Below are 20,722 nucleotides of genomic sequence, written 5' to 3' on the forward strand. Positions count from 1 at the left end.
CAAAATTCAGAGAGACACATGTACCTCATTGTTCACTGCAGCACTATTTACAAAAAGCAGGACATGGAAACAACCTAGATGTCCATCAACAGACGAATGGATAAAGAAGATGTCGTATGTGTATACAATGGGATATTACCCAGCCATAAAAAGGAACAAATTTGAGTGAGTTGAACTGAGGTGGGTGAGCTAGAGCCTGTGATACAGAGTGAAGTAAGTCAGAAAGAGAAAAATAAATACTGCATATCAACACCTATATATGGAATCTAGAAAAATGCTGCTGATGAATGTATTTGCAGGGCAGGACTAGAGATGGAAATGTAGGCAACAGACCTGCAGACACAGGGGTGGCAGGAGAAGGCAGGGTGGATCGAGGGAGCAGCATCAGCATACACACACCGCTACGTGTAAAGCAGTGGCCAGCGGGGAGGGAAGCCTCTGCACAACGCAGGGAGCCAGCCTGGCGCTCCGTGAGATGGGAGTGGGGAGGCATGGGGGGAGGCTCGAGAGGGAGGCGGTGTGCACACTCATGGCTGATTCATGTTTGTGCACAGCAGGAACCAACACGGCATTGTAAAGCAATTATCCTCCAGTCTCAAAAATAGACTATTTGTAGGACTGGACAAATTGATCCTAAGATCCATGAAAGAAGTGAAGAATCAAGAAAAGGTAAAATGTTCTACAAGAAAAACTAGAGAAGAGGATTTGTCCTATATACTCAAAGACTCATTACTAAGCTATTAGTATGATCGTTAAAGCAGTGAGTGTTTCGGAAAGAAACAGAAAAACAAAGCACTAAATAGATAAACAAACCATATGTGTATGGTGTATGACAGACACAAATCTGTTGCAAAAGAGTAGACTATTCAATAAAACGAGGCCAAGATGATTTGCATTCCATAAGGAAAAATGATGAAAATAGATCCCTTATACTGTGCACAAAAATAAAATATTCCAGATGGGTTAAAGACCAAAATGTGAAAAACAAAACTGTGAACATTTCTCAAGAAGATATGGGAGAATATTCTTAGGATATCAAGATAGGGAGGGATTTTTTGAATAAGATACAAAAATGCAGAATTATAAATTGAATTGAATTATAAATTATAAGCTGAATACACTAAACTTAGAAAATTTAATACATGAAAAGATATTCTAAAAACATTACCAAAAAATGTATATTTTTGTGAACTATCCGAGCAACATTTAAATTTAAAAATTGCATTAATGAAAAAAATTTCAAACAACAGTAGAAAAATGACACAGGCTATGGTCATGTTTTTCACTGAAGAGGATTCCAAGTAGCTAATCAACCTATTAAGAGCTGCACAACTGAAGGAATAGCAGGAGAATGCAAAGCAGAGCAACACTGGGACACCATTCATCACATTGGTGGTGAAATTGAAATCTCTTTTACTTAGGTTTTGGCAAAAATTTGGATTAGCATGAATTCTTACACACCGTTCTGTAAATTATACAATCACTTTGGAGAATAATTTGGCAATAGCTGGCAAGGCTTAATAAAGCACGCTTGTGAAAGTGTTGGTTGCTTGGTCATGCCCAATTCTTTGCGACCCCATGGACTGTAGCCCACCAGGCTACCGTGTCCATGGAATTCTCCAGGCATGAATATGGGAGTGGGTAGCCTTTCCTTCTCCAGGGGACCTTCCCAACCCAGTGATCGAACCCCGGTCTCTTGCATTGCAGGCAGATTCTTTACCATCTGGGCCTCCAGGGAAGCTTCCTTCCCCGGGTGGCAGAAGCCAAAGGAGCCTGGTGGGCTCTAATCCATGGGGTCACAAAGAGTCGGACACAACTGAAAAAGCCACACTTGTGTGACTCAACAACTCCTCTTCTACCTGTGCTCTTACTCAGGGAAGCTCTGACTCATGTTCCCAGAAAGCGTGAGCTAGAAAATTCATCCTAACTTTAGTTGGAGTTGAAAAATAAAAAAGTTGGAATTACCTAAATATTCATTTTAAACAGAAGAGATGATCTAAGGTTTAGTCACACATCTGTATACTAGACAGCGGTTAAAATGAATGAACTAGATCTATGAACAACAGCATGCTGCTGCTGCTGCTGCTAAGTCGCTTCAGTCGTGTTCGACTCTGTGCGACCCCATAGACGGCAGCCCACCAGGCTCTGCTGTCCCTGGGATTCTCCAGGCAAGAACACTGGAGTGGGTTGCCATTTCTTTCTCCAATGCATGAAAATGAAAAGTGAAAGTTAAGTCGTTCAGTCATGTCCAACTCTTAGCGACACCATGGACTGCAGCCTACCAGACTCCTCTGTCCATGGGAGTTTCCAGGCAAGAGTGCTGGAGTGGGGCGCCAGTGCCTTCTCCAACAGCATACGTAGGTCTAAAGTTTATAATGTTAGGGGAAAAAATTCCCATGTTAGTGAATTTCAAAAACACAATATTGAGTAAAAAAGCATATTGAAAATACATAGACATGTTAGAAAAATTTTAATAAAAATTTAAAGCCCTACAGAAAGGAAGTAGATTGCTTATTGACATCTAGGATAAGTAATAGACACTTGGACATGAATAATGCCCTGAAACAGAATAGTGATTAGTTCTGAAGAAAAACGGAAGGTAAATAGATGGAGAATGTACTTGCAACTATACATTTTGTTAAAGAGAAAGAAATAATATGAACAAAGAGAATAAAATGCAGAAAGAGCTCAGGTGTCCTCAAGCTGGGCACACTCGTGCGCGTGTTCTATTATCTTTGATACTTAGTTCATGTTTGGCAATTTTTTTTACATATATATTTTTTACTCTTTCAATAGGCTGCTTTATTTCATTAAATCAATTTTACTTTTCTTTTTTAAATTGAAGTTGGTTTATAATGTTAATTTCTGCTATACAGCAAAATGATTCAGTTATCCGTATATATACTTTTTAATATTCTTTTCCATTCTGGCTTATCTCAGGATATTGAATATAGTTCCTTGTGCTATACAGTAGGGCCTTGTTGCAATGCTTTAATTACATTTAGATATAAGATTTAAATATATTAATAAATATAATTGTATAAATGTAAAAAGAGCCTTCTAATTTTGATACCAAAGACAGAGAAAAATGCAGGGTAATGATGACTCGTTTGACTAGAGAAAGACTGAAAATTAACTGTCTGTATGGCTAATACAACAAGAAAGACATTTAAATATACAGTTGATCCTTGGACAGCTCAGGTCTGAACCGCACGCACCCACTTATACACGGGCTTCTTTCAGCAGCAAATCCTACAGTGCTGCATGGTGACGCAGGGAGTTGGATCCTTGCGTGTGGGACCGAGCATATGGGGAAATCACACACAGGGAAGGCTGACTATAAGTTACACAGAATGTTTGACTTCAAGGGGGGTCAGTGTTCCTACCCCCCTCATTGTTCAAGGGTCAGATGTAAATGTTTATCAGAGGAATATAATATCAACATATGGGACAGTTTAGAATTTTTAACATATCAAAAGAATTGTGAATCATTAGAAAAAGATATATAAATAGACTATCTTTTTAAAAAATGGCCAAAAGACAGGAGGCTGTGGCCAGTAAATTAGAAAATGAAAATGTCATCATGCAAATCAATTAGCAAAAACGTCACACTTGCAACTCCATAGTAATCAGAGATACGCAAATTTCAGCAATCATTATGCCATGCTTTGTACTTTAATTTTGGAAAACAAGTTAATAACACTGTGCATTAAAAGTTAATAATGCAGAGAGTGTGGGGAATGGCACATGATTTACTACTGGTGGGAAGGACAAACTGTTTAAAGATTTCTGAATGGTGGTTTGGAAGTACTTAACAACTATTAAAATACACGCCCTCTGGGAACCCTCCTACACTGTTGGCGGGAATGTAAACTGATGCAACCACTATGGAGGTTCCTTAAAATAATAAAAATAGAATTACCATGTAATCCAGCAATTCCACTCCTGGGCATATCCTGGAAAAAGATAAAAACTCTAATTTGAAAAGATACATACATCCCAGTGTTCATAGCAGCACTGTTTGCAATAGCTAAGATATGAAAGCAACCTTAATGTCCATCGATGGATGAATGGATAAAAAGATTCAGCTTATATATACAATTATACAACATGCGTACATTACCCAGACATAAGGTGGAAGGAAATAATGCCATTTGCAGCAACATGGATTCATACCAAGTGACGGGAGTCAGATACAAATATCATATAATCTATATGTGGAATCGAAGATCATGGCATCCAGTCCCATCACTTCATGGGAAATAGATGGGGAAACAGTGGAAACAGTGTCAGACTTTATTTTGGGGGGCTCCAAAATCACTGCAGATGATGACTGCAGCCATGAAATTAAAAGACGCTTACTCCTTGGAAGGAAAGTTATGACCAACCTAGATAGAATATTCAAAAGCAGAGACATTACTTTGCCAACAAACGTTCGTCTAGTCAAGGCTATGGTTTTTCCTGTGGTCATGTATGGATGTGAGAGTTGGACTGTGAAGAAGGCTCAGCGCCGAAGAATTGATGCTTTTGAACTGTGGTGTTGGAGAAGACTCTTGAGAGTCCCTTGGACTGCAAGGAGATCCACCCAGTCCATTCTGAAGGAGATCAGCCCTGGGATTTCTTTGGAAGGAATGATGCTAAAGCTGAAACTCCAGTACTTTGGCCACCTCATGTGAAGAGTTGACTCATTGGAAAAGACTGATGCTGGGAGGGATTGGGAGCAAGAGGAGAAGGGGATGACAGAGGATGAGATGGCTGGATGGCATCACTGACTCGATGGACGTGAGTCTGGGTGAACTCTGGGAGTTGGTGATGGACAGGGAGGCCTGGCGTGCTGCGATTCATGGGGTGGCAAAGAGTCGGACACGACTGAGCGACTGATCTGATCTGATATGTGGAATCTAAAATATGATACAAATGAACTTATTTACAAGACAGAGAAAGACTCACAGGTAGAGAAAACAAGCTTATGGTTAGCAAAGGAGGAAGGAGGGAGGGGAAATTGGGAGCTTGAGATGAACAGATGCAGTCTACTGATAAACAAGAATCTGACTGTACAGCACAGAACTCTATGCTCAGTATCTTGTAATAACCTATAATGGGAAAGAATCTGAAAAAGAATATATATAAAATGGATTCACTTGGCAATAAACCTGAAACACTGTAAATCAACTATACTTCATTAAATTCTTCTTAACTGTGCATCTTTGTGACCACAAGTCCGTGCTTATTACACTCTTGTTCTAAGTAATAAAGAAAGACTCTCACTACTTATTCATTATAAGGATATAACTTCAGCAAACACTAATTTAAACATGTATGAATTTAACAAAATATAAATGGCCAGCAAGAGGGAAATAGTCAAATGAAATGAGTAACTAATCAAGGGTTTTTTGAAGTAATTACAAATAATGCTGCAGAAAAAAAATACTTGATCATGATATGCTGCTAAGTCACCTCAGTCGTGTCCGACTCTGTGCGACCCCATAGACGGCAGCCCACCAGGCTCCCCCGTCCCTGGGATTCCTCAGGCAAGAACACTGGAGTGGGTTGCCATTTCCTTCTCAAATGCAGGAAAGTGAAAAGTGAAAGTGAAGTCACTCAGTTGTGTCCGACCCTCAGTGACCCCATGGACTGCAGCCTTCCAGGCGCCTCCTTCCATGGGATTTTCCAGGCAAGAGTACTGGAGTGGAGTGCCATTGCCTTCTCCAGATCATGGTATATAGATAAATGAAAAATGCACATATACATGCTCAGTCATGTCTGACTCTGCGACCCCATAGACTGTATGTAGCCCACCAAGCTCCTCTGTCCATGGTATTTTCCAGGCAAGAATACTGGAATAGGTTGCCTACTCCAGGGGATCTTCCCCACTCAGGGATCGAACCTGCGTTTCTTGCATCTCCTGCATTGGCAGGCTGATTCTTTACCACTGCACCACCAAGAGGGCAAGCTGTAAAACTCTAAAACAGTGTGTCAAATACAGCCCCACTTTTTATATGTACAGACTTCATGGTGAGTGTAATTCATTGTGTATATTTAATAGTGTGTTATATTTGGTTCGTGTGTGGGTATTTGTATACATAATGTTGAAAGAACAGAATTCTGCAGTGTATAAAAAATATATCACTTTAATTCCCTCCAGGCTCTCCTTTCCAACTGGTTTTTAGCTGGATCTAGATCTCTCCGATATCTTAGATCAGGCCAGGCCAGGCCAGATCTAGTGCTTTATGATCACTTTAGAAAAAATATTTCTTCAGTCACTTTAGTTTTAGCTTCAGTTATTAAAAGTCAAATTTAATGGGCAAACTTCATTAGATCACTATTGCTTAGCTTGGAAGCCGCTAAGGATGGTGGGCACAAATGACTTCTTTCTCTCCAGAAGCCTTCGCTTGCTGACCCTGGCTCCCTCCCAGGGTGGGCGGACGGAAGTAGCGGAAGTGGGGGAGGAGGGGAAGGTCAGAACGATTGCTGTTGCCCGAGCTACCCTGCCGCGGCACAGCTGCCCTCGGAGCCTGTCCGACTCTTTGCGACCCCGTGGACTGTAGCCCGCCAGGCTCCTCCGTCCATGGGATTCTCCAGGCAGGAACCCCGGAGTGAGGGGCCATGCCCTCCTCCAGAGAATCTTCCTGACCCAAGGATCGAACCCCGGACTCCCGCGTTGCAGGCGGTGCTTTCACTGTCTGAGCCGGCAGGGACGCTCCCTCGGAGCCACAGGCCTTAAACGTGCTTCCTGGAGATCCTCAGAGGGCAGGACCTCCACGTGGCTCCTCTAGCTCCCGAGACCATCGCTGCGCCGCTCAGCCGCTGCCTTCCTGCAGTCCTGCCCGCTGAACGCCTCACTCCTGGACGGCCCTTCTCTGGACCCTGAAAAACACTGTGTGTCCTCCCGGCCTGACGCCTTTCACAAAGTGCCGAGAACGCTAAATGAGCCCCCTGCCCTGCCCTCGCGATGACGCCAGAGCAGACTCTCCCGAGAGGGCGGACACAGACCGCAGCCTCCTCCAAAGGCGTCGCGCCCCCCGAACCCCTCGTGGCTGCTGTTCAGTCACTACGTCGGTCCGACTCTGTGCGACCCCGCGGACTGTAGCCCTCCAGGCTCCTCTGCCCATGGGACTTCCCGGGGAAGAACACCGAGTGGGTTGCCATGCCCTCCTCCAGGGGACCTTCCTGACCCCCCGGGACCGAACTGGCATCTCCTGCACTGCAGGCGGATTCTTTACCGCTGAGCCACCGGGGAAGTCCAGTCGTTGGCGACTAGTAATCAACCTTCCCTTTAGCTAGTTCTCAAGAAGCCCTGCATAGTAGTTCATTTCAGCATGTACATCCTTTTGGAGCCTTGCTGAATCTGAGATAGACTTACCTTCATATTTATATGGATTTAATATACACACATATTTAAATATACCTAAATGTTAGCAGGCTTATTTTACAAATGTTGTTGGCAGTTATCACCAGGAAGCAAAATTAGGACTGTTGCTTGGATATTTAAAATTTTTCTTGTTAAGCTGAAGATACAGGTATTTCTTGGTGATGGGTAAAACAGTCCTAAAGAAGGAGAAATTTATGTTCAGAGTACTACGGTGCAGAAAGTGAATAATATAAACACACCTCCTGGCTTGCACACCCAACTACTGAGAATTTACAGTCTATTTGGAACTAAGTATACGTCAAATGTTCATAGCTCTTCCTTTGCCTCTGAAACTCAGATAGGAAACAAGATAGATGTTTAATGAGAAAGAATGTGCAAAACTCCACCTGGATTTCAAGACAGTATAATTTTATTTCCTTTCTATTTTCTGCTCAATGGTTTTGGCTGGTCGCCATGTAATAAAATCTTTCTTAAATCTGTTTGGCAGTCATATTTTAAGATCTAGTTTTATGTACACTAAAGAATAATATTCCTAAGGTGTCTCTTGTCATAATCGAGAGTATTTCTCATTAGCAATAATCTCAGGTATAAAATATCTAAATCACAGCTCTAAATGTACAAGTGACTTGCAAATTATTTCATCCGTCCATCCATCCAACTATCACTTCCTTAATATTTATCGAGTGCCTAGGCCCTGTGGTAGGTTTGAGGTGTAATACATACTTATATGAAACATGGTATCTTTTCTCGAGAAACTTATTCCTCGTAGGAAAGATAAGAACTAGCATAGAAGGCATTCAGTTCTCACAGAAATACTTCGTCAACGTACTATCACACCACGATGATGCACTTGGGGCTGTGGACAAAGCTTCCGAAGAATAAAGATGACAGAGTCCTCTCGACACAAACTTTTTTTTCCACGCTTTTTAAAAGCTCATATATTATTACGGTTTTCTAGCTTCAGTTTTCTTTTTATGTGTAATACTAAAATTCAAGAGAAATCTTATTAATATGTGTTATGAACCAAACTGTGTCCCCCACATTCATATACTGCAGCCCTAAGCCACAGCAACTCACAATGTGACTGTATTTGGAGATAGAGCCTTGAAGAGGTAAATAAGATGAAAAAGAGGTCACATAAAGTGAAAGTCACTCAGTCGTGTCTGACTTTGCGACCCCGTGGACTATACAGCCCATGGAATTCTCCAGGTCAGAATACTGGAGTGGGTAGCCTATCCGCTTCTCCAGGGGATCTTCCCAACCCAGGGATCAAACCTAGGTCTCCTGCATTGCAGGCTGATTCTTTATCAGCTGAGCTACCAGGGAAGCCCAGAGGTCACATGGATGAGCCCTAATCCAATCCGAAAAAATTCCAACACACTAAGAGACATCAGACATAGAAGCCCACGTGAGGTCATAGTAAGAAGGCAGCAGCCTACAAGCCACGGAGAAGACACGCCTTGCTGAGCTCTTCATCGTGGCCCTGAAGTCTCTGGAACTGCCCCCTCCCAATCTGTGGTCTTTTGTGATAGCAGCCCTACGTGGTATGTGATCATAAAAAATAGACTTCATAATAAAATGACCATAAAAAGCAGATTTGTGATTAACGTAGAAGAAATATGGTTGTGATGATTCCCGATCTTTTCACACAAAGAACTGAGAGTGGATGGCCTGTGATGCAGTGAACAGCCTAATGACAAGGGTATGACAAGTGTCATGAAAGAGTGTCTTGGGCTTCCCTGGTGGCTCAGTGGGAAAGAATCTGCCTGCCAGTGCAGGAGACACAGACAGGTTGGATCCCGGATCTGGGAAGATCCCTCATGCCGCAGAGCAGCTAAGCCTGTGCACAACGGCTGAGCCGGTGTTCCAGAGCCCAGGAGCTCAGCTACGGAAGGCCCTGCGCCTGGGGCCCGTGCTCTGCAAAAGAGAAGCCGCACCGTGAGAAGCCTGAGCACTGCAGCTAGAGAGGAGCCCCTGCTCACCGCAGCTGGAGAAAGCCCGCGCACAAAACTGAAGACCCGGGGCAACCAAACGTAAATAAGTAAATAAATGAATAAATGTTTGAAATGCTAAAAAAAAAAGAGAGTATCTCAACTCCGTGAGCATTTTCCAGATGTCACTCTTATCCCACTTTGGCCATGTTGATATTTTTCCTTAATGGCCTTTCCTTCTATGGGCTAGATGATTTGCATTTTTATGAAAAAGAATAGCTTTTAGCTTTTTAAGTTACCTTGCTTGCTGTATTTTGAAGATGAAGCTTTTAATTTTCAGATTTGTGGGCCTTATACCACCAAGAGACAGACAATGGGAACATAGATGGCCTTCAGTTCAGTTCAGTTCATTCACTCAGTTGTGTCCGACTCTTTATGACCCCACGGACTGTAGCATCAGAGAAGGCGATGGCACCCCACTCCAGTACTCTTGCCTGGAAAATCCCATGGACGGAGGAGCCTGGTAGGCTGCAGTCCATGGGGTCGCTAAGAGTCGGGCACGACTGAGCCACTTCCCTTTCACTTTTCACTTTCATGCATTGGAGAAGGAAATGGCAACCCCCTCCAGTGTTCTTGCCTGGAGGATCCCAGGGACTGGGGAGCCTGGTGAGATGCCGTCTATGGGGTCGCACAGAGTCAGACACAGCTGAAGCGACTTAGCAGCAGCAGCAGCAGCAGGACTGTAGCACACCAGGATTCCCTGTCCATCACCAACTCCAGGAGCTTACTCAGACTCATGTCCTTTGAGTTGGTGATACCATCCAACCACCTCATCCTCTGTCATCCCCTTCTCTTCCTGCCTTCAATCTTTCCCAGCATCAGGGTCTTTTCAAATGACTCAGTTCTTCCCATCAAGTGACCAAAGTATTGGAGTTTCAGCTTCAGCATCAGTCCTTCCAATGAATATTGAGGACTGATTTCCTTTAGGATGGACTGGTTGGATCTCCTTGCAGTCCAAGGGACTCTCAAAAGTCTTCTCCAACACCACAGTTCAAAAGCATCAATCCTTCTGCACTCAGCTTTCTTTATAGTCCAACTCTCACATTTATACATGACCACTGGAAAAACCATAGTCTTGACTAGATGGGCCTTAGATGGCAAAATAATGTCTCTGCTTTGTAATATGCTGTCTAGGTTGGTCATAGTTTTTCTTCCAAGAAGGAAGCGTCTTTTAATTTCATGGCTGCAGTCACCATCTGCAGTGATTTTGGAGTTCAAAAAAATAAAGTCTCTCACTGTTCCCGCTGTTTCCCACTTATTTGCCACAGTCTTGTCTGAGTCTGTTCAACCCTAAGGACTGTAGCCTGTCAGGCTCCTCTGTCCATGGGAATCTCCAGCCAAAAATACTAGAGCAGGTTGCCATGCCTTCCTTCATGGGCTCTTCCTGACCCAGGGATTGAATCTTGGTCTCCTGCATTGCAGGCAGATTCTTTACCATTGAACCACCAGAGAAGTCCCATAGATGGCCTCAGAAATACAAAATGGACTTATTTTAAGATAGTCAATAAACATAAAAAGGTAAGTGAAATCAGATCTACCTTTGAGAACAGTAAATTAACTGCAATGGTTTGGGTTCATTTAAAAAACTGGAAAAGGTTCTCAAAGCAAACTTGAGGCCTCTTTCAGATATAAGGAACAAATATTTCTATATGGAATATAATATTCTAAACACAGTCAATGGAATAGATCCAACTGTTTTGTCATTATGTATTTTCAAAGAGAAGAAACAAGAAATTAGTTTTCATTTTCCATTGGGAATAATGCTTGGTTTGGCTTAGATGGTTAAGCTTCCATAAGAACCTTTAACCTATCCTGCACAATGGGCCTTTGTTGTATTATATAGCAGTACTTAGAAATATAGAATGGTACTATTTTCTAAAGACGTCGGCTGTTTTGCGGTAATCATTATTCAAAGTAACAAAGCTAGTTTTGTAAATGACTTAGTAAAGCATTCTGAGCAGAAATTCAAATTTCGATGTGTCATTGTGATTTTTTTGCTCAAATAATTTTATTTAATTACTATGTTTTACTTGTCAGCAAATTGAAATGTGGAACTATGCTATTAACATGATTATTACACAAACCTTTTTTGAGTATGTCAATCATACTGTCCCTCTTTTGTTATATTAACTATTACTTTCTTAGGGAAAACCAATCTCCAGCTAGTCAGAAATTTCTATTACCCCTGAACCTGAAAGTTGTTTCCTAAAACATTTATATTTTCTTTGATAAATTGCCTTCAAGGATACAACAATTTCATAATGATGATAAACCACTGTCAATTTACAACATCAACATACATCAAGTGAACTGATTAAATCTACATGCTCATTTTATATAATAGAAATACAATCACTGCAATAAAACACTATCATGGGATTAATGTCTTCTACTCTGAAAATGTAAGTCTTGCCTTTGGCTTGGTATTTTATGAAGCAGCAGGAGACCATTATCCTGTGACAACATTTTATTTCATTGACATCTCAAATATATTCTTAATATCCTTTATATTTATGTTCAGTTTAAAATGAGAGGATTAGACTAGGTATTATTATCCTGGAAAGGCATTCATTATTATATTCTGAATAGCATTACCATGTGACAAGTCTCAGCCATAAGATTCTCTTGGCAAGCACTGCATCTTTTATCCTTACGTATTCAAAGCAAAGCTGACTATATTCCATGCTATGAATTTTTCCTGTGTTAATCATCAGTATTCACCCACCTTTGCTGCTATATGGTACTCAAATTATGGAAATCAATCTGATCAATAAAATGTTCAGTTCAGTATCTCAGTCATGTCCAGTTCTTTGTGACCCCAAGGACTGCAGCACGCCAGGCCTCCCTGTCCATCACCAACTCCGAGAGTTTACCCAAACTCATATCCATTAAATTGGTGATGACATCCAACCATCTCATCATCTGCCGTCTCCTTCTCCTCCCACCTTCTATCTTTCCCAGCATCAGGGTCTTTTCAAATGAGACAGTTCCTCCCCTCAGGTGGCCAAAGGATTGGAGTTTCAGCTTCAGCATCAGCCCTTTCTTCAGCATCAGCCCTTCCAATGAATATTCAGGACTGATTTCCTTTAGGATGGACTGGTTGGATCTCCTTGCAGTCCAAGGGACTCTCAAAAGTCTTCTCCAACACCACAGTTCAAAAGCATCAATTCTTTGGTGCTCAGCTTTCTTTATAGTCCAACTCTCACATCCATACATGACTACTGGGAAAACCATAGGTTTGACTAGATGGACCTTTGTTGGCAAAGTAATGTCTCTGCTTTTTAATATGCTGTCTAGGTTGGGCATAGCTTTACTTCCAGGGGTTAAGTGTCTTTAATTTCACATCTGTATTCACCATCTGCAGTGATTTTGGAGCCCAGAAAAATAAAGTCTGTCACTGTTTCCATTTTTTCCCCATCTATTTGCCATGAAGTGATGGGATTGGATGCCATGATCTTAGTTTTCTGAATGTTGAGTTTTAAGACAACTTTTTCACTCTCCTCTTTTACTTTCATCAAGAGGCTCTTTAGTTCTTCTTTGCTTTCTGCCATAAGGGTGGTGTAATCTGCATGTCTGAGGTTATTGATATTTCTCCCAGCAATCTTGATTCCAGCTTGTGCTTCTTCCAGCCCAGCGTTTCTCATGATGTACTCTGCATATAAGTTAAATAAGCAGGGTGACAATATACAACCTCAATGTACTCCTTTCCTGATTTGGAACCAGTCCATTGTTCCATGTTCAGTTCTAACTGTTGCTTCCTGACCTGCATACAGATTTTTCAGGAGGCAGGTCAAGTGGTCTGGTATGCCCATCTCTTGAAGAATTTTCCACAGTTTGTTGTGATCTACACAGTCAAAGGCTTTGGCATAATCAATAAAGCAGAAGTAAATATTTTTCTGGAACTCTCTTGCTTTTTCGATGATCCAATGGATGTTGGCAATTTGATCTCTGGTTCCTCTGCCTTTTCTAAAACCAGCTTGAACATCTGGAAGTTCATGGTTCATGTTCTGTTGAAGCCTAGCTTGGAGAATTTTGAGCATTATTTTGCCAGCATGTGAGATGAGTGCGATTGTGCAGTCGTTTGAACATTCTTTGCATTGCCTTTCTTTGGGCTTGGAATGAAAATTGACCTTTTCCAGTCCCATGGCCACAGCTGAATTTTCCAAATTTGCTGGCATATTGAGTGCAGCACTTTCACAGCATCACCTTTTAGTATTTGAAATAGTTCAACTGGAATTCCATCACCTCTACTATCTTTGTTCATAGTGATGCTTCCTAAGGCCCACTTGCCTTCTGTTCCAGGATGTCTGGCTCAAGGTTAGTGATCACACCATCATGATTATTTGGGTCATGATGATCTTTTTTGTATAGTTCTTCTGTATATTCTTGCCACCTCTTCTTAATATCTTCTGCTTCTGTTGCTGCTGCTAAGTTGCTTCAGTTGTGTCTGACTCTGTATGACCCCAGAGACAGCAGCCTACCAGGCTCCCCCTTCCCTGGGATTCTCCAGGCAGGAACACTGGAGTGGGTTGCCATTTTCTTCTCCAATGCATGAAAGTGAAAAGTGAAAGGGAAGTCGCTCAGTCGTGTCTGACTCTTAGCGACCCCATGTACTGCAGCCTTCCAGGCTCCTCAGTTCATGGGATTTTCCAGGCAAGAGTACTGGAGTGGGGTGCCATTGCCTTCTGCTTCTGTTAGGTCCATACAATTTCTTTCCTTTATCGTGCCCATCTTTAGATGAAAAAATCTGAGTTAAATTCCCACATTCCAGTCCATTTTAGTTCACTGATTCCTAAAATGTCAGCATTCACTCTTGCCATCTCCTGTTTGACCACTTCCAATTTGCCTTGATTCATGGACCTAACATTCCAGGTTCCTATGCAATATTGCCCTTTACAGCATCGGACCTTGCTTCTATCACCAGTCACATCCACAACTGGGTGTTGTTTTTATTTTGGCTCCATCCCTTCATTCTTTCTGGAGTTGTTTCTCCACTGAGCTCCAGTAGCACGTTGGGCACTTGCTGACCTGGGAGTTCATCTTTCACTGTTCCACCTTTTTGCCTTTTCATACTGTTCATGGGGCTCTCAAGGCAAGAGTACTGCAGTGGTTTGCCATTCCCTTCTCCAGTGGACCACATTCTGTCAGACCTCTCCACCATGACCCATCTGTCTTGAGTTTCATCTTGGGTTCCAAATAGGAAAAGGAGTATGTCAAGGCTGTATATTGTCACCCTGCTAATTTAACTTTTAAGCAAAGTACATCATGAGAAACTCTGGGCTGGATGAATCATAAGCTGGAATCAAGATTGCCGGGAGAAATATCAATAACCTCAGATATGCAGATGACACCACCTTTATGGCAGAAAGTGAAGAAGAACTAAAGAGCCTTGATGAAAGTAAAAAAGGAAAGTGAAAAAGTTGGCTTAAAGCTCAACATTCAGAAAACTAAGGTCATGTCATCCAATCCCATCACTTCATGGCAAATAGATGGGGGAACAGTGGAAATAGTGGCTGACTTTATTTTTCTGGGCTCCAAAATAACTGCAGATGGTGACGGCAGCCATGAAATTAAAAGATGCTTACTCCTTGGCAGAAAAGTTATGACCAACCTAGACAGCATATTAAAAAGCAAAGATATTACTTTGTCAACAAAGGTCCATCTAGTCAAGGCTATGGTTTTTCCATAGTCATGTATGGATGTGAGAGTTGAACTTTAAAGAAAGCTTAGCACCAAACAATTGATGCTTTTGAACTGTGGTGTTGGAGAAGACTCTTGAGAGTCCCTTGTACAGCAAGGAGATCCAACTTGTCCATCCTAAAGGAAATCAGTCCTGAGCGTTCATTGGAGGGACTGATGTTGAAGCTGAAACTTCAATACTTTGGCCATCTGTTGCAAAGAGCTGACTCATTTGAAAAGACCCTGATGCTGGGAAAGATTGAAGGTGGGAGGAGAAGGGGATGACAGAGGATGAGATGGTTGGATGGCATCACCGACTCAACAGACATGAGTTTGGGTAAACTCTGGGAGTTGGTGATTTACAGGGGGGCCTGGCGTGCTGCAGTCCATGGGATCATGAAGAGCTGGACGTGACTGAGTGACTGAACTAAACTGAACTGAACGTGATGAAATGTTCCCTGGCATCACTGATTTTCTTGAAGAGATCTTTAGATCTCTAGATCACTAAAATGTTAATGAAATATTAAAAAGAGAAAGTTTTCTGACTTTAAGCCAAAATTATAACCATAAATTCAAATTCTTACTGCACTTTAAAATAGATTCCTTCCTTTCATTTTGAAATCACTGCCCTCAGCACTTTCCCACACTCTGAATTCTAAGGATTTGCCTGTGCACATCAAATACAGAACTATAATAATTATCCTAAAACTCAGACTAAGAGAAATACAACTTCATCTGAAATATGTAGGAGCTGAGGCCACTAATTTGGTTTGGATTATCCAGAAAAATGACTTCAATTCTCTACCATGTTTTGCATGTGTAAATATGGAAGCAGATTCAGGTAATAAAATGCAGAGCAATAAATGCAAAGTGCAAGACAGATAAGACCTACTGAAAATTCATTTGGGGGCCTCAGTGTTGAAAGTCTGTAAGCAGAACACAGCAAGTTAACACAATTTTCAAGATGTTAATATCACAAGACAGTGGTTTGAATTTATTGAGCTTTAAAGGTGCCAAATTTGCCTTGTCTGTGTTAGAGCACCCCTGTAACCGCATTTCTTCCAGCTAATGGTATTCTAAACACTGTTTCGTCCATGTATTTTATAGACATAGAAGTGTTTTGATTAAGAGCAGATGAAGATGTTGATTTTGTTTTCTCTTTGCGGTCTAAGAATAAGATAGTAAAAACCCATAGATGATATCCTTAGTTCAGACTCTAACTGCCAATAAGTCTATGGTTAGGGCTATAAAACTGTGCTAGAACTAGAAATTCTGAAAAACATTAACTGACTCTAATACACCATGGTCACACTGCATGGCTCTGTGACTTCCCTTTTCCCCTAAAATATACAAGAATTCATGAGTCATAGCAATTTCTTTAAAGCCTAAGGTATTAATTTAACTGATTTATTTTTTAATTTAAAAAATCATCATTTTCTTTAGCTCAACACTATTTTGCATGCAATAATATTCCTTTCATTTTTATCATTATATAACATTTGATTATTAATGACTATACCACAGCTTACTTGTCTGATCTCCTAGCAATGAGTATTTTGGATTTTTTTATATTCAGTTCTTATTGGAATAGTCTACCAGTGTATTTTGTCATCCTTTATTTAGATCCAAATGCAAGCCTCTGAGCAACTCACCCTACTAGTGTGAATAATTTAGAGATATTTCTTCTCCAAAGAAAGTAGAGTGTGATAATGAAAATGAAAAGTTACGGAATTCATATTAAGCTACTGGCCACACCTAAGTAGAAGATTTGAGTTATGTTCTGTCCACTTGTTTTTGAAGAGAGTACATGGGAAGCGCTTCTCCCAGTTCCCACACTTGCCTAAGGAGTATAATGCTTTTAATGCAATAGCACTTGTCTCTCACTCATTTTGTTTGGTATTTATAAACTCGCCTTTAACTGGTTCTCTGAAGTATGGTGCGACATGCAAAAAATAATCAACCTATTTCACAGTAGCACATACACTGCGAGTGAGGTGAAAATCGCTCAGTAGTGTCCTATTCTTTGAGATCCCCTGAACTGTAAGCCTACCAGGCTCCTCTGTCCATGGAATTCTCCAGGCAAGAATACTGGAGTGGGTAGCCTTTCACTTCTCCAGCAGATCTTCCCAACCCAGGGATCGAACCCAGGTCTCCTGCATTGCAAGTGGATTCTTTACCATCTGAGCCCCCAGGGAAGCCACTGTACTTGCATGCAAGGTCTCTTCAGTCCTGTCTGACTCTGTGCAACCCTATGGGCTGTAGCCTGCCAGGCTCCTCTGTCCAGGGAATTCTACAGGCAAGAATACTGGAGTGGGTTGCCATGCCCTCCTCCAGGGAATCTTTTTCTGACCCAGGGATCGAACCCAGGCCTCTTAGGTCTCCAGCATTGACAGGCATGTTCTTTACCACTAGCGCCACCTGGAAAGCCCAGCATATACACTAAGAAGTGTCTTTTCTCTAGCACTGAAGATTGGTCAGTATGGCAAGTTAATTAACAGTTTATTTTTCATTCAAATACCTTTGATTTATACTTGTTTTATACTTGAAATTAAAAGGTTGCTATATGCCATTTTGTCTTATGTAACTCATTAATATGTATTTAGTAGCTGTTACCTTTTAATTACTAATAAATAACTCATAATTATTTAGTAAATACATACATCTGTTCTAAGTTGGCACATGGGACTTAATTAATAGTGAATCTTAGACCTTGTATTTGTATGCAAAATTATATCCTTCATGTGATTTCAACCGTGGATTTAAAGTGTTTTTAGAAATTCATTAGAACTTCCTATTTTGCTTATAATATAAGCCTTCCAATGTTAAATTTCATTGTTCTATATATGAATGGGAAAAAAAAACCTTTCCAGATTATTGTTTCATTGGAAAGACCAACATATACCTGGGGGAAAGCAACAGAAGTCAAGAAAAAACCCACCTGCAATGCAGGTGACTCAGGAAACACAGATTTAATCCCTGGGTTGGGAAGATCCCCTGGAGGTGGAAATGGCAACCCACTGCAGTATTCTTGCCTGGAGAATCCTATGCACGAAGGAGCCTTGCCAGCTACCGTCCACAGGGTCACAAAGAGGCAGATACGACTGATCACAGCACAGAACACAGAAGTCAGAAAAATCAAATTTCCCTTCTGAGACCTCTTACCAAAAAGCTAAACATTCTTATATAAAACACTTTTCTTTCAGCTATAGATTTTATATTTATAATGAAGACATTGCCCACCGGTTTATGGTGGTAAGATAAGGTACAGTCTTCCTCTTCCCTCTTTCTTGCCAAACCCATGAAAATATATAATAGCCCCTACTACACACACATGCACACAATAAATATGTAATTTTACGATTTTGAAAACAAAACGGGATGCATTTTGATCAGTCTATGAACTGTGAAAGTAGACATTAGCAGACTGAAGCAGAAAGCCAGCCAAAGTCCTACGTCACTGGAGTACACTTTCTTCAGAAGAAGGGACTAGCGCCTGGTGCGACTGCACATGAGAGTGAGCGAGAGATGGTCCCCGAATAACGCCTGCCAGTGGCACCCACTCCAGTACTCTTGCCTGGAAAATCCCATGGATGGAGGAGCCTGGTGGGCTGCAGTCCATGGGGTTGCTAAGAGTCGGACACACCTGAGCGACTTCACTTTCTCTTTTTACTTTCATGCATTGGAGAAGGAAATGGCAACACACTCCAGTGTTCTTGCCTGGAGAATCCCAGGGACGGGGGAGCTTGGTGGGCTGCCGTCTATGGGGTCATACAGAGTCGGACACGACTGAAGCGACTTAGCAGCAGACATACTTTTCCTTAAAATACTGTAAAGTCATTATTTATCAATTATAAATGAAATAATATGATGTTAGGATTTTGCCTCAAAATAGACTGGGGTTGGCAGGAGAGAATGTGCAGTAGGATACATAAAGCAAGATTACCAAAATTAACAGCTACTGAGGCTAGAGGTTGTGTAAAAGGGGACTAATTATACTATTCTCTCTACTTTTCTATATGTTTTAAATTTTTCATAATGATAGTTTGTAAAACTATATCCACAATAGTAAAAAAAAAGTCTAGAATTAAAGCCAACAGAAGATGAAGCAATATTTATGCTAGAAATTTCAAGACTTTTTGAAAATTATTTTGAAATACCTGATTAAATGAAAATCTATACTATATTCATAAAGGGTATACTTAGTATCATAAAGGAATAAAATTCCCCAAATTGATTGATAAACATAAAAATCTAAAGCAAAATCCCTAGAAACTAACCAACTTAATTCTAAAATTTACACAGAAGACTACAGCAAAAGCAAAAACATTGCTAAAGAAGAAAGTAGGAGGAATTGGCTCAAAAAATGTAAACACTGGCTGAATTTGTAGTAAGTAACTAAAATGACATATTAACAAAGGGATAAATTCACAAATGGAATAGATCAAAAGGCCCACATAAATTTATTGTCTACATGGAAAACTGATATCTGTTTAACATACATTGGAGAAGGCACTGGCATCCCACTCCAGTACTCTTGCCTGGAAAATCCCATGGATGGAGGAGCCTGGTGGGCTGCAGTCCATGGGGTTGCGAAGAGTCGGACACGACTGAGCGACTTCACTAATATACAGCAGAGCTGATAGTGTGAATGGAACAGCGTTTTTGATAAATGGTGTATGAATATTGGCTATCCAAATGGGAAAAAATCTCTAGATTCCTACCCCACACCATAACCACAAATTCTTTAATGACTTAAATACAAGACTTTTTAAACCTGTGGTAGAAAATACAGCAGCATAATTTTTATGATATAGGTGTGGGGAAGCATGCTTTATTATAAGGAATAAATTCAAGCTCAATAAAATTAAGAATTTATGTTAATTACTAAATAACATAACAAGTATGAAAAAGCAAACTACAATTCAGCCAACAAAATGTATACACCAAAAGAAAAATGGGCAAATGATAAGAATAGCCATTTCAGAAGTTATCCAATAGATAAATACACAAAAATAAGTTAAAATTAAACCCATTAACAATTACTATAGTGAACTTCTGTCATCTGTTGGTGGTGGTGCTAGTTTGGTTGCTAAGTCATGTTCAACTCGTGGACTGCAGCCCATCAGGCTCCTCTGTCCATAGGACTTCCCAGGCAAGAATACTGGAGTGGGTTGCCATTCCCTTCTCCAGGGGCTTTTCCAGATCCAGAGACTGAACCCAGGTCTCCTGCATTGCAGGCAGATTCTTTTCCAACTGAGTCACCGGGGAAGTTCATTTACTAGACTGCCCAAAATAAAGAAGTCTGAGAGTAGTTAAGTGTTGGTGAGAATGTAAAGCAGGGGGGAGTCTTACAACTGAGTACAAGTCAGCACAACCACTGGGGAGCAGGGAGGCAAACAGCAGTATCCTTAAAATGAGACATGCACATTATCCCATGACCTACTCCTAGTCACACCCTAGAAAACCAGGCCCATGTGTGCACCAGGAGACGGTGCAAAAGTGTGCACAGCATCTTCGTTTGCAATAGGAAGAATTAAAAAGAAGGAATCCTGAATGTCTACTGACAGAGGCAATGAAAAATGCACACTGTCATATTCTATCATTCCATGAAACATAATGCTGTGAGCTCCAGGAAATCAGTACAGACACTGCTGAGCTACTACAGGGATACACAAAATGA

At 41.1% G+C, this 20,722-nt stretch overlaps 1 protein-coding gene across 12 annotated transcripts in view; it reads right to left on the minus strand.

Annotated features, from left to right (window-relative positions):
* The window catches only part of TMEM232 (transmembrane protein 232), a 346,766-nt gene that overhangs the window by 137,136 nt on the left and 188,908 nt on the right, over positions 1-20,722 (minus strand). For 3 of the 12 annotated variants that reach the window (XM_061424543.1, XM_061424542.1, XM_061424544.1), the window contains exon 14: positions 3,923-3,956. The exons of the other annotated variants lie outside the window; for them this stretch is intronic. In XM_061424543.1, the coding sequence (XP_061280527.1) occupies positions 3,923-3,956 (34 nt within the window). The remainder of the gene's footprint in view (positions 1-3,922; positions 3,957-20,722) is intronic. 12 annotated transcript variants of the gene reach the window in all.

The sequence above is a fragment of the Bos javanicus genome, chromosome 7 (genome assembly GCF_032452875.1).
Source record: "Bos javanicus breed banteng chromosome 7, ARS-OSU_banteng_1.0, whole genome shotgun sequence".
NCBI lineage: Eukaryota > Metazoa > Chordata > Mammalia > Artiodactyla > Bovidae > Bos > Bos javanicus.